Below are 25,864 nucleotides of genomic sequence, written 5' to 3'. Positions count from 1 at the left end.
GGAGACAGAAGCAGCAAAAACATAAAATTCCAGAAGAGCCAGCCTGTCCTAAGTTTCTTGCTAGTCCGACTTCCCGGCCTGTAGAAAAAGGTTTTTGGAGCAACTCGGTACAACTCTCAGTGGCTGATCTTAGTCGGCCACCAACCCGGTATGATGAGTGCGCCTGGTTATCGATGGTGGCAGCCAATTCGGAGAGACACCGACATAGTGATACAGGGTCCAGGGTGAGAGGAAAGCTGGGAGATTAATGAGACAAGGCCTATTGTTTCTGCATTTTCCAGCGACCCTGTTTTCTCACGGAACCACAGCGACATCACTACTACCGCTACTACTACCGATCTTACTTCAAACAATCATATCGATACAACTATGACTAACTCAAGTGAGGCAGTTCATTCTTTAGCGGATACATTGAACCTGTTGGAGTCTGTAAAGAGGCAGAACGGGGAAAGGTGTTGGCAGGCTTGCTGAGCTCAGAAGAGAAGTTTGTGGCCCTGTGCTAAAGCACAGGCTCAACTATTTCTGATGGCACAGCAAGGCCTCTGACAACCAGGAAGAGTGTTCTGGTCAAGCTGTCGCCTCGGGCGGCTTTGCTACTTGCAGCGATGCTCGAGTTGAGACACACCTGGTCGACACTCTCACAGCCATCAATCAGATCATACCAGCTCACATATTGCTTTTTAAAACTATGCCAAACAGCTCATTGATCGAGGCACCTCTGGAAATCCATGAGCCTCTCGACTGAGTTGAAGAAATGGAAATGGAAAAGGCCAAGTTGGTCGAGCCGGCTCAGATCTGTATGATATGGATGATCTGCATATATGCGTTCGTATACCAATTGCGATATGGCGTTAGAAATTTTATATTTGGCGGGTTTACACTTCTCCACTTTATCAGATTCTCATAAGCCCGTTTTTCTAAACTTTGCTGACCAATCATAGCGCTAACACGCAAACTCTGCGTATCCTGGTCAGCAACGGCTTGCCAGCGTGTAATAATAAAAAGTTAACGTTATTAAATTAGTTAGCATTTTGTTTCTCACGAAACTACTTTTAAAATGGCAGAGAGGTCGAGTGGTATGACCATCGATCGGTCATTACCAAATGGTACGGCAAACGACATGGGCATTCCTGACAACGTATCAAAAATGATTGGTGAAGATGCAAGTGCTAAACGTTTTTATGGGGTAGGAACAGTAAATTATCTGTTCAACTGCAATATTTGGCACACTAGGCACATTGAATCTCAGATTAAAAATTAGCAAATTATTGACTTCCGTGATTACTCGATGAATTTACGCTTGTTTAGCCAACTTCATCTGCTGTTGCATCATTGTTTTTACAGGATAGTTCGTCGTGTTGTCTCTTATTTTAGATCACCAAAAAGCTGTGTTTGTATGTTGGACTGTGACTACTTACTTTCTTCATTTGTAATGCACCTTCATGGCAGTAGGGTGAATTAAAAACATTAAAACTGCACTCGTAGTTCACGCATTAAATTTTTTTCATTTATGCACGTTAGAGTCCATTTAGCTATCGATAATTGCCACAGATCATTTTGGTAACTTTTTAAGAGCTAAAGCTACACTTTAGTAACAGGTTTCCATAAGTACCAGTTGCATTTGTGTTGTTATATCACCAGAAATGCTGTAGGCATGCTTATTAATTGACAACATGTCCTATAGATGATGGGTCCACAGGTGGCACAACTAGAAAAGGATATGGCAGAATCAATGAAAGTACTAGATGACATGAACAAGTAAGTCTGCATTATCATTTGAGTTAAATGGCAAATATAATTCATTAACCACCTCACCACTGTCTCCAATTGTTAAATATGTCAATATAGTTTTACCATTGGCACACATTATTTTATCATATGATAATTATTTTTAGAAAGTGGAAAGATGACAGAGAGGCACGGCAAAAAGCCGAAATCCAGAAGCATGTTCCACAACCATTGAAAAATAGGTAGATTAGCATTTGCGGTCCCTAATATTATACCCTACTATATACCGTATACATACCAGTGGTTTTTATCAAACATCTCTCAAAGACTAAGATGACATTTTCTCTATGCTTAGGATATAATTCAAATGTTGATGTTAGAGATTTCTACAGTGATTCATCGCTCTATCAATAGGTGATTGATTGCTGTGCAAGAGTATCAACAGCCATAACGCCAGTGTCTGTAGCCATAACGTTTTTAGCATAGTTGTCTGCTCTTTTGGTCCTAGTTCTTGCTCAGATTTACATATTTGTGGTTACTACTGCATTTAGATTTAACCAGAAAACACGCAAATGCTGTATGGCTGATTGCTATACATGGTACGTTCGCCATTGTTTACCAATTTTAGTGGTCAAAGTTTGATAAAGATCTCCAAAAGAATTGGTGGATTATTTCGGTACACAAACTTCCCAGAAAAGTATGTGGAAAAGGTAGAAAAAAGCAATGCAGGAACGGACATGCTGAAGGCAGTGGAGGAATTGCAAGCATCTCTCAAAACTGTTGTACCGACAGGCGCTGACGGAGAAGTTGTCGCTGAAGAGACTTCAACCGCTTCCCCAGCTCAAGAGGAATCTGATGATGATGAGTTTGTAGATGATGGTTTAATGTGAGTAGACTGAGAGCTGTTTTAGGAGTGTGATGGCAGGACTGACCACCCTAGTTCAAGAGCATCGTTTTCTCTCTAAGACATTTTGGCATCGGTTGCATTTCTGTTAAATCTATGTAGCAGCATTGGCATATCATTATTTGAGGTTGCTATATTATGAAGATTTTGCTTTTCTTGAACTGTGTGGGTATACATACCACCAAGTTATTTAGAATGCTGGCTTAAAACTGTTATATGTGACATCCAACCTTCAACCGGCATGTCTCCGGTCGTCTAGGTTCCCTTGTCTCTGCACTCTGACATGTTCAGACAAGATCACAGAATCAATGTTTATGTAACATTGGCTCTTACAACATGCACAACCTCTACTTGCAGAAAGCTAAGCAGGCATGCTCGCTCTTCGAGGGATTGCCCACACTCATGTTTGAACATGTATGTTGGTGAAAAGGTGGTTGGCTCGCTTGACCTTTTTAGCTGTGCCAATTGTTGAACCTAGTTGTTCTACACTTGTAGACGATAAATGTTTTACATGCAAACATATTTTTTGTTTTATAACGTTGTGGTGTCTCATTGTTACAGACCGTCTGAGTTGCCAGAGCTGACAGAAGTAGACAGAGCATTGCTACTGTCACACAGTATGGCAGCGTACACAACAAAATTGACACCGGAGCACAGAAGACGCTTCTACACTCGCATATTAAACGATACAACTCAATGGATCACAGCGCTGTTCAGGTGCACTGATCTGTATCTTGCATGGCTTTATATGTTGTACTGGTTATCAAATTAGCAGGCTGAGTTGAAGGCGGCTTTGATTTTTACCTTATCAGAAGGTTCCACCCTACACTGTTGCTCACACAAAGTTAGTTGCTGCCAATCTGAAATGCATTTGATATTCACTTTCTGTAAGCAATTATTACAAAAGCATAATGTAAAGAAAGTAGATAAAATCATAATATTTCTAAAAAATTTTGCTCAACTGGTTCTAGAATCAAAGAGTCAACAGCCATGTATCATGATGACAAAAACTCTGGTCTTATCAATGTCTGCAAGCTAGCCCTTGTAGCTAAGTACCCGGACTATCTGGAGAAGGGATTTGATTGCCTCTACTCCAAGCCTCCAGTTTTATACATCAGTGCGGCTGGTGCACCTAACCTCTCTACCACACTCGCTAGAGGGGTGCGTCTGTAAACTAAGCTTGGTTTATCAGTCTTCATATTCAATATGTATTTTATATAGACAATACTAATGTTTCATAGTACCGTTTTCTTCTCACACTGATCATTGTGTCTGCCAGGCCTAGATGATGTTCAACAGTATCTTGTATATAAAGGGATAGTCTGCGCGTCATAAATGCTTGAAGATGCGTTATTCATTCATGTCCACCGTTTTACAATAATATCTTGAGAATATGGATTATGTTCTTAAGATCACTAGTAATTCACTCACCTGCTGAGACTTGATTATTCTGGGTATTCAGGCTATGTTAAGAACAATCTGTATTTGTTCTATTTTATACTAAACTATATCTATCTGCTATATCATACTATTTATTATGTATTACTCATGTTTTACTATTTATTATGTATGTCATGCCGTTGTTATTTCATCTACTCGTCATGTTATATTTTCAATCTTCACCATAAATATCTAAATAAATATATACATAAATATTTATTGCCATAAAAATCTACAATTGTATGTCATACTATATACGATGTACATAACACTATGTAGTCTTTTATGTCATATTCTCTATTATGTGCATCATAACATTCATAATTTAATATATAAGTCATGCTATCTACAATTTTCTATTTTATACAATCTGTTAATTATGTCATAATATTTACTATACATGGCATAAGCTCTAGAACTCATGGTAGATGGCTTACTGTTATCTCAAATTCTATTGCAGTTGGGACTGCCCGAAAGCTGCATTTGTGTAGTACCCTGCAAATCTCCAGAACCTGGTCAAATTCACAAAATGGTGAGTAGTATATGAAACTTCCATCTTTTTATTGTTCATTCCTTGCTGACGTCTTTGGTAGCGTATGAAAACTTACTGAGTAGATTGGTTTGTGGTCTTACAGGACGCCGATGCATTTGAATCACTAGTCAATGATCACATAGCATCTACCAGAGAGCCTGTCTTTCTTCTTGCCTATGCTAGTAAGTATCTCTTTAGTACTTACCCTTTAGCCATGACTTACCGCCTTACATCATTTTGACTTACTACTAGTTCTTATATTTGTTCATCACTAGCGACTAGAGGCTGTCTTCTCGTCTGGTTTTCTGCATTAATATGTTTAAACAAGACCTTCTGAAAAGCTAAATCGCAAAGTTATGATTTATTTCAAGTTATATGTGTGCTTAGCGGCGTTAAAGGCGTACCTGATATTTGCTGTGATTGGATGCAATGCAAACACATATACCAGTAGTATTGAATACCGCCACACTACGCTCCTACTGGCAGAAAATCTAGTGTGGCAATATTTTGGTGAGATAGAAAACTACAAGGTTGCCATTGTAAAACACAACACCGATCTTTCTGTCTCATGACTAAATTCTTAGTTACAGGTTTTGAACAAGAATAATGCTGGCCATAAGACTTGCTCATTAAAATGATCGGTGGAGTTTTATTTTTAAGCATTGTTGTATTATTAGCTGTAATGTATATGGTATAAAGCTCTCTGGCTTGGCATATGATTATGTGTTATCTAGCAGTAGCCCTTGAGTGGGAGGGGAGGGCTTGCTACCACACCCTACCCTTATTTCGGGAATGCGGTAGCTCGTACAGATCTACATACTTACCTCACGTTGAAGCTCTTTCTACATGGTAGTTTTGCAGTTATTTGCAGCTGCACTATAAAACAATGTGTCAATTAAACTTTTTTGCTTTAGTTTTCCTACTGAATATCATACAGCGCATATTTGCAGTAGTTTTGGCCAAACCTTAAATATTAGGTGCAAATGTGATGACCTTCAAGACAGGGGAAATACTAGTCTTTTGTAAAAATAACTATGGAGAGACAAATATAATATTAACTGTGGTAAATAAACTGTGGAGCTATTCAGTTGGTGGTCAGTGTGAGTGCACCAACAGCTGTACTCTCTGATATCTCAGTACAGCTGATATCTTCCTAAGAGAATGTATTAGTCTATTTGCAAACTACTATTGCTGGTCAAACTGGTTTTTTTAATGGCCTAACCATATTCCTTTTACTGAAAACAATCAAACTTTTTCTTTTTGATGCCCTAACATACAACATTTGATTTAAATTTGAAACAAATATTGTACTTGACGCCAAAGTGATTCCAATACATGTATATGACATTCAAAGTTTCTATAAGCCTCACAATTACTGTATAGAAGTAAATGTGAAGAGGCTGAAGGTGACAATTAAAATGTAATGAAAAATATAAAAAGAATTAAAATCTGTAAGGTAAGTTACTCTAGACTTCACATAGTCTAAGTTAGACTAATAAACAATCTTTTTATTGTCTACTTGTTTATTTATGCATTTTCATATCGTTTTTACATTTTTATAATTATTATATTTAATTGTAGTATTTATTCAGGAGTGAGTTTATATACAGAATTTTTTTGACTGTTGAGGAATTAAATGAATTACATATTCATATATTCCTATAGTAATATTTAATCGAAACTATGAAGGTTATTACATAAGAAGCAGGTCTCAGAACAAATTATCTCCCTACGTAGAGATTTGTTTATATTAATACAGAGTTTTTGTCTAGCTTGTTTTCCATTCTTATTATAAAGAGCAATATGTTTTTAAAACTATTTGTAAGTATTTATTATGAAGCATATTTAAGCATTATTACTTTATTATTACATTTAAGCATATTTATTATCAGCATTTTAAATTATTTTTAAGTTTTGCCCAATGTCCTCTATATTAATTGGCTGTGCAATGCTGGCTATGCTTACTAATAGTCAATTGTGGACGCCTGGAGTATTTTTCTACTGTGTCTGGTCTTGCAAACCCTGAGTATTACCGGTTTAATGAATTTGTTTTGTGTGGTCAGCTTTAATAGACTTTATGACAGCAATTGCAAGCTTCTTCACTGTTTAGCTTTAGTTCAGTCTATATTTGCAAGTCTTGCAGCAGTTCTCAGTGTGGTGACCAGATCAATGAACAATTAGATAAACTGTCTTTTAAGAGTTAAACTACAGTTTAAACGCGGTTCTCATATCGGCTGTGAGACCCTGGCGGTAATCTCGCACGGCAAAACGCTTGCAGCGCTAGGCTCGGCGGCTTATGTTTACATAAAGCCGCGTCGCTGATGATCGCATAAAAGTGGCCCCTAGCTGTGCCGTTTTGAAAGTGCTGACCTTTACCTGTCCAGTGAATTTCAGGAAGGTTTTGCCTGTGGCTCCATGCGAGAGTTTAACAGTGTTGAACTCTTGTGTTGACCGCCAGAAACTACCGGTGGTACTCGGTACAAAGGTTTCCGTGTCAACACCGATAACTCTGCAATCCTGTCACCGCCGCTTGCGACGTATATGGAAACCAGGCTATATATGGTGTTTCTCATACCTGGCTATGTTTTCATCTGCCGACAGGTACTCCCCATTTGGCTGCTGTCGACCCGCTGCAGAAACTAAAGACAATTTGCAAAGCAAACAATATCTGGCTACATATTGAAGGGTAAGTATTCTAGGAACACAGAGTTACATTTATGCGTATGAATAGAATTTGTGTTCTATTAGTCTAATGAAATAGAGAACTGGACAACTTATTACAAACGGTGTGTCGTTAGTCCACAGCAATATCAGAAAAATTCACTTTTTATCTAATAACCTGTCTCATGGGTTTTTTTCAAAGAGGCTTTCAGGTTGGTTATTGAGTTGTCAAATCTCTTTGGGAAAAGAAAGGGATTGAGGCCATCACTCTGTAATAATACTGAAATAATCAGAAATTTTTTATATATTGTCTCTGGAGAGTCACACTTTGGGGTGACCTTATACTAGATCCCTCGCACTGGAATCTTTTCTATGACTTTTCATCGGCTCTCACTGACTTTGTAGCTTGAACCTAGCGTCTCTCTGTCTGATGAGCGTGCCCACCAACATGCTTTCGGCTCGCACCAGCGATAGCTGCACCCTTGATTTGGCTTCATGGTTTGGATTTGCTTGCTCACCCTTTGTAACAGTCTATAGGCAGGAGAGCGAAAGTACAGCTGTAGCGCTCAACATCACCACTGACTGCACAAATGAGAAACTCAAGTGCCTACCACTGTGGATAGCCCTGCAGTTTGTGGGCATTGACGGAATGGTGGCGAGAGTGAAGACAGCCGTGCAGATGGTGAGCTGTGAACTATAGCTATGGTATCATTGTCAATTATTTTCGATGAAGAGTTGTGATACGTATTTGACTCTTCGGCCCATGTTTTTTTATAGGCTGGTGGCATGGCACTGCAGGTGTCTGATACACTTGCTAGCTGCTAATCTGTGTCCTTGTTCTTTTAGGCTTCAGATGTTCTTCAGTTCCTCACGCAGATACCGACCATATCTATTCTGGTATGTATACCTACTCCCTTATTCTTGTTCACAAATGCCTGTCTCTAGAGCTTCCTGCTGCCGTAGATTAACATAACTTGATGAGCACTTGCTTGTCTCCACTTTGTTTGGTCACCGGTTCCCGCTTGCCTGTTATAGAATAAGAAAGCTCCAGAGAGGAAAAAGGGTAGTATGGAGTACTCTGGTTTTGGAGACTTTGTCAGTAAACTGCTATCCGCCATTGTAAGTCTCTTCTCTTTTTGGTATTCCTTGCACTTTTCCTCTCATCTTTTAACTTCCCTTTGTCATCAAGTTGTTTGTATGTTCTGTTTTGAATCCGTCCACGCGCTCGTGTGGGGAGTTGGGGAGGTTCCTTACAAGCTCTAACATTGTTTTTAACAAATTGGACATCCTTTTATAAATGAATATGCAGTCCAACTTTAACTGAGGGTCACCTTTTTATGCAAACTTTAGGGCACACAACATGACAATACGACATACAACAAGTTCCTTCCATTCAATGTTCACATAGGTTTACCTTACATGCCTGTTTTTAATTATGTATGTATTTACTTCAAATATTTATCTTTAAGTTTTTTGAACTTTAAAACAAATAAAACCTAATACAATGTATTTTTTATAAAAAATTCTTTGCTCCAACAAATGAGATATGAAACAAATATCTGATAAGATCAACTTCTTGTGTCAACTTCTTCATGTGTCTTATAGCAAAACACACATTTGTCTTTCCATTTCATATTTGTTGGTAATGTGTGAAGTAGAGACAACTCCACATGTATATTGCCAATGTCAATTTCTCAGGATTGGCAAAGGAAAAAGAATGGCATAGCTGTCTATGCTAATTGATTTTACAGCACTTATTTATACTCGTTGGTTTAATCTGTGATGGGCCTCTGTTCCGTTGTTTTTAATCGAGTACAATTTGATACATTCTCTTGAATTTAAATGCAGTAGTGGTATGTTTAGAAAGTAGTGGCAATGTAGTATAGTTAGTTAGCTCACATGTAAGAGTTGTCAACTCACTATTCTGTGAATGACTTCTTATGTAACCAAATACTTTTGTTTGACTTCATTTGTAATGGCGAAGATAATTTCAAGCAACTGCAATGTAGAGAGAGCTTGCATATGCTTTATATAGATGCGCCTCTTTTAGTTGGTGTTCGAAATGGCCACTCCAGTTGTAGTATTCCAGTACGGCAAGTCGAGTGAGGCCCCTCTTCAAGGTACTGCATATTTTCATACTAGCCTTGTTATTGTAGTCATGCACGATGTGCCTCTCATTGTGCTGCTGAAATAGCTGTCAAACGTGCATGATGTCAAAATTATCTGAGGTCACGAGTTTTCAGCTACAAAATATTGTTCCTTTGCCAGAGCTATTTTGTTATTGCAGTTTAGCTCATCAAAAAGGCCCAAAGTGATTTTCTGATGCATTCAGTCAAATATTTCATGGTGTGGTTATGAAGTTCCAGACCTTTGCAAGTTTTGCGAAAAATGACATGTGTGTGATAATTTGTTGTAGCTCTAGAACATTATAACAGCTTGTCAACATTGCTAGCTCCTTAATTGTCATTTACTATTTCCAGGTAAAGATTTGGAATTGTGAGTAATTTGATGAAACTACTAGTTATAATAAAAATAGTGAAGAAATATCATCTGCTAGATAAATTGCTAACTCTTGCATGCATTCATTCATTTTACTTATTATGACAATGCGTGTCAGCTTTATCTCTTGTGTATAAATGTATGGCAGATGCATAATCGTTATGTGTTACATGCATCACTCTTATCTAGGTCTTCTCTCCGCTTGCCTTACCAATATGATGCTGCTCGGGTTAAAATTAACAAAGAACAGTTGTAGCAGAGACATGAGTGCTTATATTGTTACATTTCATTTTGTCCTGACAATTTTAATTGGTTATAAGATGAAAAATTAAATGCCAGGAATGTATAAATTAAATTTTTATTGTGCTTTTGTGATAAAGGTAGATTTTATCTTGAAACATTCTGCTCTATGCACTAGTAAATTTTACAGATGTGGCACCTTATGCAACTCAGGAGCAAATAGAGCAAAAACAGCTCGATGATGACAGACTCGGCAGGTACTTTGAGAGTCTCAACATCTGGGTAAGATCTCGCTATGTCATTGTCTTACATTTTCTTAATGTTGCGAGACATTTTTTGTGGTTGAGAATCTTTCCCTTGCTTTATTGCACGGCTCTGAAATTTACTGGTGAAATTCAGCTTTGTCAACCTCTCTATTGGAAAGTAAACCTTCTTCTTCCTGTTTAGTTGCCATCCAGTCTCTCTTTGAGACGTTCTGGAAGGCTTGAAAGGGCAGGAAGGTGATAAAAGATTAGATGGACTGTTAGCTATTATTCATTGAGTAAACATTGTGAGCTGTGCCTTTCTCTAGTTGTTTACATTGTTTGTACGAGTTCCACCACATCGCATTGCTCCAAGTATTGATTGTAGCTGTTTCATGTCTCGCAATTCCAATACTAAATCTCACCTACTTCATTATGCACGTTTGGTCTGTAGTGTTCATACCCGTTGAGTAGCATTGTGTGCGCAGACACTCATTAGCTTGAGTCAACAAGACAGTCTAATCCTGGACAGGCATCACATCACACCTTTTCTTTCCTCCTATATGCCTAGACTTAACCTGATTTCATTTGCAGAGGCATTCATAGAGTTTTCTTTCGGATTGGTCTTGCCTGAAAAAAATATAGCTTATATTATTTCATTTCGCTGCTTAATAACAAGCTGTTATGTAATGATTGTGTAGCGACCATTACAAATCGTTTTTATTACAAACTATCGGTAAGCCCGGTGATGCCCAGGATTTCTTGTATTTCCAATCAGATAGTCAGCAGGTGGGTGTTTAATAGAGTGGTTCTGAGGAGACAAACAGTGTTTTAGAACAAAGTATCTTTATTGATTTGGCGGAATGCACAGAGCAAATGTGTGTGAAGTTTGGACGATATCAGCTGAAAAATGTGGAGATGCGTAGGATTTAGGCAGACTAACAGACAGACACACATTTACAAAGCGTGATTTATCAATATAGATTCATCAGCTATTAAGAATAATACATTGTAGTTTGTGAGGTTGTACACTACCTCATTCATTTAACATCTTTCTTCTCGGCACATGCTCAACATACCCCTAACAGCACCTCTATTATATTATAATATAAACAAAACAATATTGCAGAGCCTAGTGGAGAGTGGCGGTTAAAAAAATAAAGGTGTTGGGAACGCTGAAAAACCTTTTCGCTTACGAAGGTCAATAGAGTGCATATAACATGTCCTGCTGAGTCTATCCACAGATGAATATCAATACAAGTTGAATGGATGATAATAGTACATTTATAAGAATTGTGGTCGTTTAATAAGACAGTAAAACAAGTATTGTTTTACCGGTTAATTTCTGGTTTTCTAGTGATCGGTGAATCTCTAGAAAACAATCCAATCAGATTCACGTAATGGAAACCTCACATTTCATTGGCTCGAGGAGTAAAAGCATCGTTTTCTGTCACAACTAAGATAGTGCATAAGCATTAGAGTTATTGATAAAAACTTAACTGGTTTGTTTGCCTCAATCATTGTTTAAGTCATATATGGCAATGGCACTTATTGTTTTAAAAATTGATTTGTTTTTAGTTATATAAAAGTAAATATATTTTAAGTTTGACCTTTTGCCAGCAGTTTCCTTCTTTCTTCGTGTGTAATTCAGTGTTACCCCAATCATGCGCTTTTTTAGTTTGTGGAGACAGTTAAAAGGGTCTGTCCATCGATCTGCCTGGAGACGATACGGGTGGATGGGATGGGAACAGCAATCAAATTCTCTCCGCTTGAGCATGGTTATGGTGAGTAACTATAATAAAAGTAAGACTTGTTCCTATTTGTATCTCATCCATGTGTTGGACTGCGATACAAACAACAGATCGGTAATATTTGTTCCTATTTGTATCTCATGTGTTGGACTGCGATACAAACAACAGATCAGTAATATTTGTTTTGCAGCCATAGAGACAGTGGAGGACAAGATGAAACAGTTTATGAAAGTAGCGAGAGAACAATTGGTGAGATGCTCATTTATTTCCAGGCATCAGTGGGTATCATTAGTCATCAGTGGGTATCGTTAGTCATCAGTGGGTATCGTTAGTCATCAGTGGGTATCGTTAGTCATCAGTGGGTATCGTTAGTCATCAGTGGGTATCGTTAGTCATCAGTGGGTATCGCTAGTCATCAGTGGGTATCGTTAGTCATCAGTGAGTATCGTTAGTCATCAGTGGGTATCGTTACTCAGTAGTTTATCAGTAAATGAGTTGATTCTCCTTAGCACTCATTTGATAAGTCATGCATCGTAAAGTATCATAGGAGATGAACTAGTATAGTTGACAATTCAGGTTGGTGAGTCTTGTTTTCTATGTACAGGTAGTTTTATGTATACTAGTACTCTGACAGTCCCGTGCGCCGAGGAGTGATCATCCTGTGTAATAAGTATGTACACCATTATTCCGCAATACAGCAAGTCGGTCGAGCGGCGCAGTTGGTAGTGTGCTTGTTTGGGAAGTTGAATATCTGGGTTCAATTCCCGTGTGGTTCAATCTTTTTTCTTAACACTCTTAGCGTGGCTGCAAATGAGTGGACTGACACTGGTTTTTTATAGTAAAGATTGTGCTCCTGCGATTATTTTAAAGCAATTTAAAAATTTTCCATTTCCTTCATCGTTTCACTTCTGTAATGTCTTATGAACATACTAATAAATTTTATTAAAATTACGCGAGTCAGAAAATGTAAATTGATTTTGTCAGATGAGTCAAAGTCACCAATTTTATTACAAAGAAAATTTTTCAAGCATTACTTTACAAAGAAAATTTTCTTGTTGCTCAAGTACAACTGTTTTGACAGAGGATGTCATCTATGAGGAAAATTGTATAAGACAATCATGTAAAAACTCATCGTAAAGTGAAAGAAAGATACAAGAGCCAACAGTTTGTCGATTAACACAAATAATCTGTTGATTTTGCTAGCGCTACATGAGATAGCAGCAACATGGTAGCAAAAAGTTCTTTCTTACTGTTAAATATACATATTAATAAAGTTCATCACATCGTATTCACTTAATTACAACTCCGTTAAAATTTTTTTTGCATCTTTTCTAAAAAGAATAAACAAACTAAAAGACCATCTCATTGCTTTAAAATATGTTAACTGTTCAAACACTGAGATTTTCTCTTGTTACACCTTATGTAAGCATTTCAAACTAGTCTCAAAATTATTGTAATACTTGCAAATCTACCTGTTGTAGATTAAAGGTAGATATACATGTAGGTAATACTTTTTATTTTGGCCTTAAATGCTACTTTTTTCACAATTATGAAATGTGTTTTTGGCAAAGCATTACCAGTAATTGAAAGTGACCGCTTGTGACTCATAGAGATACTATCCAATACCCACAAATTGTTTAAATTTTTAAAGAAAGTATTTTGGAGTTGTTTTAGAGTCAGTAGATGTTGATTTATATGTAATGTATGTTTTACATATATTATAGATCTAAAATCGAAAACTTATATTAGTGTTAGTGTAACTTTTTATTGTCAAAAACAGGATTTTTTGTAATAATAAAACTAATAACTTTTTATAATTCAATGTTGCTCCTAATCAAATAAGCGACTTTAAACAATGACAGTGCCTCGTCATAAGCCTCTTCAAGGTTGACTTCTTTACCTGCAGAGTGTAATGGATGCAACAGTCAGCCACAGAGAGTCATTTATGGAAGTTGTGGAGGCGCAAGACAATCTTCTATACATAGAGATGCCAGGCTATGCTGGAATTGGTGCGGTTCAGTAAGTAGCGTGTATGATTAAGACTAGGTGTGACTTACCTGTGATATTTCCATGGCAATTACAATTATATATTTTCATTTACTTATATGGGCAGATTTGGTAGAGCTGACTGTTTTCATAGCATCTTTGACCCGAGTTCAATATACTGTTGAATGCAGCAGAGATCCTATGCACCAGTCTGACAAGTATTAACTAATGGATTGCAAGAAAGCCCATATATCCTCACAGATAATTACTGTAGTTTCAATAAGCAATGATCAATGTTTGGTTTATAAATTGCTTGTTCTGTTCACCAGCTCTCAACACAAGTCAAGTGATAAAAGTTAGTAAATCTCAATTCATCTGATTTGGTTTTATGGTGTCAAGAAACAATGTTGAAATACTAGATCCTTGTGTATAGTAATTGTCAAATAAACTTTTATTTATTATCTTAGTAGCTATTTCTGCCTTTAAAATAATATATACGGAACACAGAGTGTTATACAATTGTAAATTCATATCAGCTTTTAAAGGCCGACAATGTAGTTAAAATATATAGAAGGAAATGCACAGGAGGTAGTTTGTTATTGCATTCATTTTACGTAAAGTGAATAGACAAATACATGCATGACTGGTGTGTTGTACAGGTTTATACTGACAGACTGATGGGTTGTACTGGTATATACCGACAGACTGATGGGTTGTACAGGTATATACTGACAGACTGGTGTGTTGTACAGGTATATACCGACAGACTGATGTGTTGTACTGGTATATACTGACAGACTGATGTGCTGTACTGGTATGTCCCAACAGGCTGGTGTTTTGTACAGGTATATACCGACGGACTGGTTAGAGACACTGCCAGAGTTGCCCGACAAGGGAAAGGCCGAAGTTAACAAAATCAACATGGAACTCGTTCATCAGCTGAAGGCCAATGACTCTGCTTTCTCTCTTGGATCTACGGAGGACGGTCTCGCTTGTGCTCGTTTCGGTCTTATTTCGCAGGAGACGGACATGGAGGAGCTGCTAGGTCTTGTTTACACAACTGGCAAGGAAATAGAAGAGTCATCTAGGGTGAGTTTCTGCATGCGTATTCCTAATTCTATCTCATAGCTTTTCCTTGACATCTTAGACCAGCGTAGAGAAAATTAATGCTTAGAAAGAGAATCAACAGCATTAGTACGTAGCTAGTATTATGGTATTGTTTGTAGACCTCAGATTTCATTCACTGAACCTGCATGCCAATGAATATGAACATATGCCTGTTCTTGTCTGAGTGCAATTGGTTAGTTTGCCTTCCACAGAGCATCCCTTGCTGTACACATGATTATGTATGTGTTAATAGTATAAAGCCGTACTTACTAGCCACATTAGGAGCTTTGAGTTGAATGTGTAGCAATATGTAATACTCTGTGTGGATGTGTACCGTCAGTCTGTATTAAATATATGTTTCTGGTACGCTATGGTAATGCTATGTTGCAGTTTGTTGAGCAGATGGCTGAGATGGTAAAACAGGGCATTGAACAGGCCAATCAGGACCTGGAAAAGGAGAATGAGTCAAGGTTGATGCAGGAGGTTTGTTTTTCGTGCTTACATATGAGTCACCATTCAGTTAACATCGCTTGCTCTTTACTAATGTCTCCTGTCTGAGTGGGTTCTATTGTCAGTAGAGCAGTGGAGTGGTTCTTAGCACCAATTATTTTACATGTGTTTACAGGTTTTTAGGATATCTACATAGAAACGCATGAAGGAAATCAAATGCATTTAATTGATATGTAATCTTATTAACTTTGATTTCATTTTACCTGGCCTTTTATTAAATAATATACAAAGTTTGGACAAAATGATACACAGAATTTTCACCAGAAAAATGCATGAGGGCACTTTGCAATGTCATAGAAACATTTTTGCAGCAGTTGAATTTCACTAGCATCAATTTTATTGGAATTTTTTTCATATCTCATGACCGGTAGAAGGTTAAGTCTCTACATTAAAACTGTTTTGATCTTGCATTGTACATTACGTGAAGCTGTATAGGTATGGCAAGGTGATAATTTCATGCTCAAATCTTCCTGCTTATATTTTTTAATCAAAATTTTGCAAGTGTATATCTTAAAGCCCGACCTCTGCATAAGCATGCTGATCTGATAATGGTTCATTAGTCTATTATGAGTATGGCTGGCCGCCTTCTATACCAACTTATAGAGATGTTCAAAACACTGTTCGTATTGTGTCTCTTAGTTCGACGTCCATCTTGTTAATATGTTCACCGCTGATTTGTTTATTGCAGGGGGTGCTCAGGCAGATTCCTATGGTGTCCTCTCTTGTCAACTGGTTCTCACCCCCGCCTAAGGAGATGGGCAATATGAAGGGCCGAGCATTCAATCTCACATCAGGTTTGTTTGCAAATTGGGTTTCTAGCGTCTTTGCTAATCTGTATTAAGTAGTTCCTCTATTTTATAGGTTATCCCTGATGCTCTTATACCTACAGGGAAGATTAAAAGCACCGAGGAGACATACAAAAATCATATGCAGATACTGGAGCAACAGCCTCCAGTGGTAAAACGGCAGCAACCACTGAAAGCAATATTAAAACCTGCTGCTGGGGCAGCGCAGAGCAGTCTTCCGACATCACCGACATTCAGTGAGTCTGATGCGGATGCATCACTTTCACAGACCTCTCAAGGTTGGTGTCTTTTCGCAGTGACGAGTGCAGATTTGTGTTACCGGGTTTTAATCCTATATTTCTTCGGATCTAAGAAACTTATAAACTGTTTGGTAATCAAAGAGTTAAGGCATATAGCTATCTGCATGGATGTACATTTGATCTGAATTTATGGTGATAAAGTCAAATTCAATGGCCTTCACTTGGTGTAGATCTTCGTATCGCATCTCATCAAGTCTTTCCTCGTCTCATTAAGTGTTTGCCTCTTTCTTTTTTATATTTTCATCCTAAAAGTTTAATAGTACTCAATTGCATTGTTTCTAATCTCTCCATGTGTGTTAAATGCGTGTTTCAATTTGCTTTTGCACTGCGTTTTGGTAGTGTTGGAGTCAAAATAACTTCATGTTAGTAGTGCAGTCACAGACAACAAACACTTTTGATTGTCATATTAAACCTCTGTTATGGCGCATTGAATTAGAGTGTAAATACTTTTTTTCACTGTTTTGTAGCAGCAAATGCATCGACAAGTGAAAGTGAGACCTCTTCTGCTAATTCATCTGCATCCAGTTCTACCGTAATCTCTGAGAGCCCTTCAGCCAGTTCTTCAGGCTCTAGCAACGCATCTGCTGGCAGCGTAATCGTAAAGGAACCGCCCAATGAGGTGAGTTTCTTTTCTCATACTTTTATTGTTCTACTGAGAGAGCTCTGTATAGTAAATGTTATTATTATTATTGTTTATTCTACTGAGAGAGCTCTGTATAGTAAATGCTATTATTATTGTTTATTCTACTGAGAGAGCTCTGTATAGTAAATGCTATTATTATTGTTTATTCTACTGAGAGAGCTCTGTATAGTAAATGCTATTATTATTATTGTTTATTCTACTGAGAGAGCTCTGTATAGTAAATGTTATTATTATTATTGTTGTTTATTCTACTGAGAGAGCTCTGTATAGTAAATGATATTATTATTGTTTATTCTACTGAGAGAGCTCTGTATAGTAAATGCTATTATTATTATTGTTTATTCTACTGAGGAGGCTCTGTATAGTAAATGTTATTATTATTGTTGTTTATTCTACTGAGAGAGCTCTGTATAGTAAAAGATATTATTATTGTTGTTTATTCTACTGAGGAGGCTCTGTATAGTAAATGTTATTATTATTGTTGTTTATTCTACTGAGAGAGCTCTGTATAGTAAAAGATATTATTATTGTTGTTTATTCTACTGAGAGAGCTCTGTATAGTAAATGCTATTATTATTGTTTATTCTACTGAGAGAGCTCTGTATAGTAAATGCTATTATTATTATTGTTTATTCTACTGAGAGAGCTCTGTATAGTAAATGATATTATTATTGTTGTTTATTCTACTGAGAGAGCTCTGTATAGTAAATGCTATTATTATTGTTTATTCTACTGAGAGAGCTCTGTATAGTAAATGCTATTATTATTGTTGTTTATTCTACTGAGAGAGCTCTGTATAGTAAATGCTATTATTATTGTTTATTCTACTGAGAGAGCTCTGTATAGTAAATGCTATTATTATTATTGTTTATTCTACTGAGAGAGCTCTGTATAGTAAATGTTATTATTATTATTGTTTATTCTACTGAGAGAGCTCTGTATAGTAAATGCTATTATTATTGTTGTTTATTCTACTGAGAGAGCTCTGTATAGTAAATGCTATTATTATTGTTGTTTATTCTACTGAGAGAGCTCTGTATAGTAAATGCTATTATTATTGTTGTTTATTCTACTGAGAGAGCTCTGTATAGTAAATGCTATTATTATTATTGTTTATTCTACTGAGAGAGCTCTGTATAGTAAATGCTATTATTATTGTTGTTTATTCTACTGAGAGAGCTCTGTATAGTAAATGCTATTATTATTATTGTTTATTCTACTGAGAGAGCTCTGTATAGTAAATGCTATTATTATTGTTGTTTATTCTACTGAGAGAGCTCTGTATAGTAAATGCTATTATTATTGTTTATTCTACTGAGAGAGCTCTGTATAGTAAATGCTATTATTATTGTTGTTTATTCTACTGAGAGAGCTCTGTATAGTAAATGTTATTATTATTATTGTTTATTCTACTGAGAGAGCTCTGTATAGTAAATGTTATTATTATTATTGTTTATTCTACTGAGAGAGCTCTGTATAGTAAATGCTATTATTATTGTTGTTTATTCTACTGAGAGAGCTCTGTATAGTAAATGTTATTATTATTGTTGTTTATTCTACTGAGAGAGCTCTGTATAGTAAATGCTATTATTGTTGTTTATTCTACTGAGAGAGCTCTGTATAGTAAATGCTATTATTATTGTTTATTCTACTGAGAGAGCTCTGTATAGTAAATGCTATTATTATTGTTTATTCTACTGAGAGAGCTCTGTATAGTAAATGCTATTATTATTGTTGTTTATTCTACTGAGAGAGCTCTGTATAGTAAATGCTATTATTATTGTTGTTTATTCTACTGAGAGAGCTCTGTATAGTAAATGCTATTATTATTATTGTTTATTCTACTGAGAGAGCTCTGTATAGTAAATGCTATTATTATTGTTGTTTATTCTACTGAGAGAGCTCTGTATAGTAAATGCTATTATTATTATTGTTTATTCTACTGAGAGAGCTCTGTATAGTAAATGCTATTATTATTGTTGTTTATTCTACTGAGAGAGCTCTGTATAGTAAATGCTATTATTATTGTTTATTCTACTGAGAGAGCTCTGTATAGTAAATGCTATTATTATTGTTTATTCTACTGAGAGAGCTCTGTATAGTAAATGCTATTATTATTGTTGTTTATTCTACTGAGAGAGCTCTGTATAGTAAATGCTATTATTATTGTTGTTTATTCTACTGAGAGAGCTCTGTATAGTAAATGCTATTATTATTATTGTTTATTCTACTGAGAGAGCTCTGTATAGTAAATGCTATTATTATTGTTGTTTATTCTACTGAGAGAGCTCTGTATAGTAAATGCTATTATTATTGTTGTTTATTCTACTGAGAGAGCTCTGTATAGTAAATGTTATTATTATTATTGTTTATTCTACTGAGAGAGCTCTGTATAGTAAATGCTATTATTATTGTTGTTTATTCTACTGAGAGAGCTCTGTATAGTAAATGTTATTATTATTATTGTTTATTCTACTGAGAGAGCTCTGTATAGTAAATGTTATTATTATTATTGTTTATTCTACTGAGAGAGCTCTGTATAGTAAATGCTATTATTATAGTAAATGTTATTATTATTATTGTTTATTCTACTGAGAGAGCTCTGTATAGTAAATGCTATTATTATTGTTGTTTATTCTACTGAGAGAGCTCTGTATAGTAAATGCTATTATTATTGTTTATTCTACTGAGAGAGCTCTGTATAGTAAATGCTATTATTATTGTTGTTTATTCTACTGAGAGAGCTCTGTATAGTAAATGTTATTATTATTATTGTTTATTCTACTGAGAGAGCTCTGTATAGTAAATGTTATTATTATTATTGTTTATTCTACTGAGAGAGCTCTGTATAGTAAATGCTATTATTATTGTTGTTTATTCTACTGAGAGAGCTCTGTATAGTAAATGCTATTATTGTTGTTTATTCTACTGAGGAGGCTCTGTATAGTAAATGTTATTATTATTATTGTTTATTCTACTGAGGAGGCTCTGTATAGTAAATGTTATTATTATTATTGTTTATTCTACTGAGAGAGCTCTGTATAGTAAATGCTATTATTATTGTTGTTTATTCTACTGAGAGAGCTCTGTATAGTAAATGTTATTATTATTGTTTATTCTACTGAGAGAGCTCTGTATAGTAAAAGATATTATTATTGTTTATTCTACTGAGAGAGCTCTGTATAGTAAATGTTATTATTATTGTTTATTCTACTGAGAGAGCTCTGTATAGTAAATGATATTATTATTGTTTATTCTACTGAGGAGGCTCTGTATAGTAAATGTTATTATTATTGTTGTTTATTCTACTGAGAGAGCTCTGTATAGTAAAAGATATTATTATTGTTGTTTATTCTACTGAGAGAGCTCTGTATAGTAAAAGATATTATTATTGTTGTTTATTCTACTGAGGAGGCTCTGTATAGTAAATGTTATTATTATTGTTGTTTATTCTACTGAGAGAGCTCTGTATAGTAAATGTTATTATTATTGTTGTTTATTCTACTGAGAGAGCTCTGTATAGTAAAAGATATTATTATTGTTGTTTATTCTACTGAGAGAGCTCTGTATAGTAAAAGATATTATTATTGTTGTTTATTCTACTGAGAGAGCTCTGTATAGTAAATGTTATTATTATTGTTTATTCTACTGAGAGAGCTCTGTATAGTAAATGTTATTATTATTGTTGTTTATTCTACTGAGAGAGCTCTGTATAGTAAAAGATATTATTATTGTTGTTTATTCTACTGAGAGAGCTCTGTATAGTAAAAGATATTATTATTGTTGTTTATTCTACTGAGAGAGCTCTGTATAGTAAATGTTATTATTATTGTTTATTCTACTGAGAGAGCTCTGTATAGTAAATGTTATTATTATTGTTTATTCTACTGAGAGAGCTCTGTATAGTAAATGCTATTATTATTGTTTATTCTACTGAGAGAGCTCTGTATAGTAAATGATATTATTATTGTTTATTCTACTGAGGAGGCTCTGTATAGTAAATGTTATTATTATTATTGTTTATTCTACTGAGGAGGCTCTGTATAGTAAATGTTATTATTATTGTTGTTTATTCTACTGAGAGAGCTCTGTATAGTAAAAGATATTATTATTGTTGTTTATTCTACTGAGAGAGCTCTGTATAGTAAATGATATTATTATTGTTGTTTATTCTACTGAGAGAGCTCTGTATAGTAAATGTTATTATTATTGTTTATTCTACTGAGAGAGCTCTGTATAGTAAATGTTATTATTATTGTTTATTCTACTGAGAGAGCTCTGTATAGTAAATGATATTATTATTGTTTATTCTACTGAGGAGGCTCTGTATAGTAAATGTTATTATTATTATTGTTTATTCTACTGAGGAGGCTCTGTATAGTAAATGTTATTATTATTGTTGTTTATTCTACTGAGAGAGCTCTGTATAGTAAAAGATATTATTATTGTTGTTTATTCTACTGAGAGAGCTCTGTATAGTAAATGATATTATTATTGTTGTTTATTCTACTGAGAGAGCTCTGTATAGTAAATGTTATTATTATTGTTTATTCTACTGAGAGAGCTCTGTATAGTAAATGTTATTATTATTGTTTATTCTACTGAGAGAGCTCTGTATAGTAAATGTTATTATTATTGTTGTTTATTCTACTGAGAGAGCTCTGTATAGTAAATGTTATTATTATTGTTGTTTATTCTACTGAGAGAGCTCTGTATAGTAAATGTTATTATTATTGTTGTTTATTCTACTGAGAGAGCTCTGTATAGTAAATGCTATTATTATTGTTTATTCTACTGAGAGAGCTCTGTATAGTAAATGCTATTATTATTGTTGTTTATTCTACTGAGAGAGCTCTGTATAGTAAATGCTATTATTATTGTTTATTCTACTGAGAGAGCTCTGTATAGTAAATGTTATTATTATTGTTGTTTATTCTACTGAGAGAGCTCTGTATAGTAAATGCTATTATTATTGTTGTTTATTCTACTGAGAGAGCTCTGTATAGTAAATGCTATTATTATTGTTGTTTATTCTACTGAGAGAGCTCTGTATAGTAAATGATATTATTATTGTTGTTTATTCTACTGAGAGAGCTCTGTATAGTAAATGTTATTATTATTGTTGTTTATTCTACTGAGAGAGCTCTGTATAGTAAATGCTATTATTATTGTTGTTTATTCTACTGAGAGAGCTCTGTATAGTAAATGTTATTATTATTATTGTTTATTCTACTGAGAGAGCTCTGTATAGTAAATGTTATTATTATTATTGTTTATTCTACTGAGAGAGCTCTGTATAGTAAATGCTATTATTATAGTAAATGTTATTATTATTGTTTATTCTACTGAGAGAGCTCTGTATAGTAAATGTTATTATTATTGTTGTTTATTCTACTGAGAGAGCTCTGTATAGTAAATGCTATTATTATTGTTTATTCTACTGAGAGAGCTCTGTATAGTAAATGCTATTATTATTGTTGTTTATTCTACTGAGAGAGCTCTGTATAGTAAATGCTATTATTATTGTTTATTCTACTGAGAGAGCTCTGTATAGTAAATGCTATTATTATTGTTGTTTATTCTACTGAGAGAGCTCTGTATAGTAAATGCTATTATTATTGTTTATTCTACTGAGAGAGCTCTGTATAGTAAATGTTATTATTATTGTTGTTTATTCTACTGAGAGAGCTCTGTATAGTAAATGCTATTATTATTGTTGTTTATTCTACTGAGAGAGCTCTGTATAGTAAATGTTATTATTATTGTTGTTTATTCTACTGAGAGAGCTCTGTATAGTAAATGCTATTATTATTGTTGTTTATTCTACTGAGAGAGCTCTGTATAGTAAATGTTATTATTATTGTTGTTTATTCTACTGAGAGAGCTCTGTATAGTAAATGCTATTATTATTATTGTTTATTCTACTGAGAGAGCTCTGTATAGTAAATGTTATTATTATTATTGTTTATTCTACTGAGAGAGCTCTGTATAGTAAATGATATTATTATTATTGTTTATTCTACTGAGGAGGCTCTGTATAGTAAATGCTATTATTATTGTTGTTTATTCTACTGAGAGAGCTCTGTATAGTAAATGTTATTATTATTATTGTTTATTCTACTGAGAGAGCTCTGTATAGTAAATGCTATTATTATAGTAAATGTTATTATTATTGTTGTTTATTCTACTGAGGAGGCTCTGTATAGTAAATGCTATTATTATTGTTTATTCTACTGAGAGAGCTCTGTATAGTAAATGATATTATTATTATTGTTTATTCTACTGAGAGAGCTCTGTATAGTAAATGTTATTATTATTATTGTTTATTCTACTGAGAGAGCTCTGTATAGTAAATGCTATTATTATTGTTGTTTATTCTACTGAGAGAGCTCTGTATAGTAAATGATATTATTATAGTAAATGCTATTATTATTATTGTTTATTCTACTGAGAGAGCTCTGTATAGTAAATGATATTATTATAGTAAATGTTATTATTATTGTTGTTTATTCTACTGAGAGAGCTCTGTATAGTAAATGCTATTATTATTGTTTATTCTACTGAGAGAGCTCTGTATAGTAAATGATATTATTATTATTGTTTATTCTACTGAGAGAGCTCTGTATAGTAAATGTTATTATTATTATTGTTTATTCTACTGAGAGAGCTCTGTATAGTAAATGCTATTATTATTGTTGTTTATTCTACTGAGAGAGCTCTGTATAGTAAATGATATTATTATAGTAAATGCTATTATTATTATTGTTTATTCTACTGAGAGAGCTCTGTATAGTAAATGATATTATTATAGTAAATGTTATTATTATTGTTGTTTATTCTACTGAGAGAGCTCTGTATAGTAAATGCTATTATTATTGTTTATTCTACTGAGAGAGCTCTGTATAGTAAATGCTATTATTATTATTGTTTATTCTACTGAGAGAGCTCTGTATAGTAAATGCTATTATTATTGTTGTTTATTCTACTGAGAGAGCTCTGTATAGTAAATGTTATTATTATTGTTGTTTATTCTACTGAGAGAGCTCTGTATAGTAAATGCTATTATTATTGTTGTTTATTCTACTGAGAGAGCTCTGTATAGTAAATGTTATTATTATTGTTGTTTATTCTACTGAGAGAGCTCTGTATAGTAAATGCTATTATTATTATTGTTTATTCTACTGAGAGAGCTCTGTATAGTAAATGCTATTATTATTATTGTTTATTCTACTGAGAGAGCTCTGTATAGTAAATGTTATTATTATTGTTGTTTATTCTACTGAGGAGGCTCTGTATAGTAAATGTTATTATTATTGTTGTTTATTCTACTGAGAGAGCTCTGTATAGTAAATGTTATTATTATTATTGTTTATTCTACTGAGAGAGCTCTGTATAGTAAATGCTATTATTATTGTTTATTCTACTGAGAGAGCTCTGTATAGTAAATGATATTATTATTATTGTTTATTCTACTGAGAGAGCTCTGTATAGTAAATGATATTATTATTATTGTTTATTCTACTGAGAGAGCTCTGTATAGTAAATGTTATTATTATTATTGTTTATTCTACTGAGAGAGCTCTGTATAGTAAATGCTATTATTATTGTTGTTTATTCTACTGAGAGAGCTCTGTATAGCAAATGTTATTATTATTGTTGTTTATTCTACTGAGAGAGCTCTGTATAGTAAATGCTATTATTATTGTTGTTTATTCTACTGAGAGAGCTCTGTATAGTAAATGCTATTATTATAGTAAATGTTATTATTATTGTTTATTCTACTGAGGAGGCTCTGTATAGTAAATGCTTTTCATGTTAGTCTTAGGATTGTCCATTTTGCTCTTAGTAAGCGTGTGTTTAAGTTTGCTGGGTGATGATGCTTTTTAACTATGGTAGAAATTGTCTGCGTTTTACATGATATTTGGAGATGATTCGTATCCAAAACTGTCAAAAATTTATGACACGTTAGATCAGCTGTCTGACATAGATTTGATTTTGATAACTTCAAAAGGCCAAAGTCAACCTTTCTGCGTCTGAGCTGGTCTTTGCTCTGTATGCGCTATGTAAAATTTATTGTTCATGTAATCAGCTGTAGAGTATTCATTTGGGCTGCTATTATGGTTTTTACGAAGATAATTTTTTCCTTCAGATTGATCTCAAGTAAGACTCCATCTTGCGACTAATCATCAAAGATATACCTCGAGACTGCGGTATGGAGTCAGTTGTTGAAAAGGTAAATTTTGGGTGAACTCTCAGTGATAAGTGTGGCGGTATTAAATGTATAAACATTCCAATTCATTGGTAGCACAATTATGAGACATAGTGATTGGTTATAACAACCACTATACATGTATATGCATACATATATATATATAAATATCTTTCTGTTACTCTAGCGCAATTGATTACTTCTTTGAATTTAATTCTAATTTATTCTTCAATACATGTATTCTATTTATGACAAAACCTATCACCACATACATTTGCTTTTGTTACACTCATTGGTACTTGTTATG

The 25,864-nt window shown here is 34.3% G+C and overlaps 1 protein-coding gene across 2 annotated transcripts; it reads left to right on the top strand.

Annotated features, from left to right (window-relative positions):
- Positions 1-979: 979 nt before the first annotated feature.
- On the top strand, positions 980-25,800 carry LOC137391972 (pyridoxal-dependent decarboxylase domain-containing protein 1-like). 2 transcript variants are annotated; one of them, XM_068078551.1, is made up of 23 exons: positions 980-1,186; positions 1,685-1,758; positions 1,896-1,970; positions 2,357-2,614; positions 3,194-3,349; positions 3,604-3,793; positions 4,533-4,604; positions 4,708-4,786; positions 7,206-7,290; positions 7,671-7,947; positions 8,112-8,162; positions 8,301-8,384; positions 9,316-9,385; positions 10,195-10,286; positions 11,925-12,030; positions 12,188-12,246; positions 13,904-14,016; positions 14,829-15,072; positions 15,481-15,573; positions 16,289-16,394; positions 16,490-16,684; positions 17,176-17,324; positions 25,498-25,800. In XM_068078551.1, the coding sequence occupies exons 1-23, from the start codon at positions 1,058-1,060 to the stop codon at positions 25,510-25,512; spliced, it is 2,772 nt and encodes a 923-aa protein (XP_067934652.1). In that variant the 5' UTR covers positions 980-1,057; the 3' UTR covers positions 25,513-25,800. The 2 variants fall into 2 exon arrangements, with proteins under 2 accessions (XP_067934652.1, XP_067934651.1); XM_068078550.1 differs by having other exon boundaries at positions 17,173-17,324; positions 25,498-25,797.
- Positions 25,801-25,864: the final 64 nt, after the last annotated feature.

The sequence above is a fragment of the Watersipora subatra genome, chromosome 3 (assembly GCF_963576615.1).
Source record: "Watersipora subatra chromosome 3, tzWatSuba1.1, whole genome shotgun sequence".
In the NCBI taxonomy this organism is placed as follows: Eukaryota; Metazoa; Bryozoa; class Gymnolaemata; order Cheilostomatida; family Watersiporidae; genus Watersipora; species Watersipora subatra.
This window is presented reverse-complemented; position numbering and strand designations above follow the sequence as displayed.

Bases quoted from the DNA above. Each gene is read 5' to 3' on its own strand.
- LOC137391972 (XM_068078550.1), top strand. From the start codon at position 1,058: ATGGCAGAGAGGTCGAGTGGTATGACCATCGATCGGTCATTACCAAAT. The intron at 1,971-2,356 runs GTAGATTAGCAT...TACCAATTTTAG, and splicing joins CCACAACCATTGAAAAATAG to TGGTCAAAGTTTGATAAAGA. The intron at 10,287-11,924 runs GTAAGATCTCGC...GCGCTTTTTTAG, and splicing joins TTGAGAGTCTCAACATCTGG to TTTGTGGAGACAGTTAAAAG.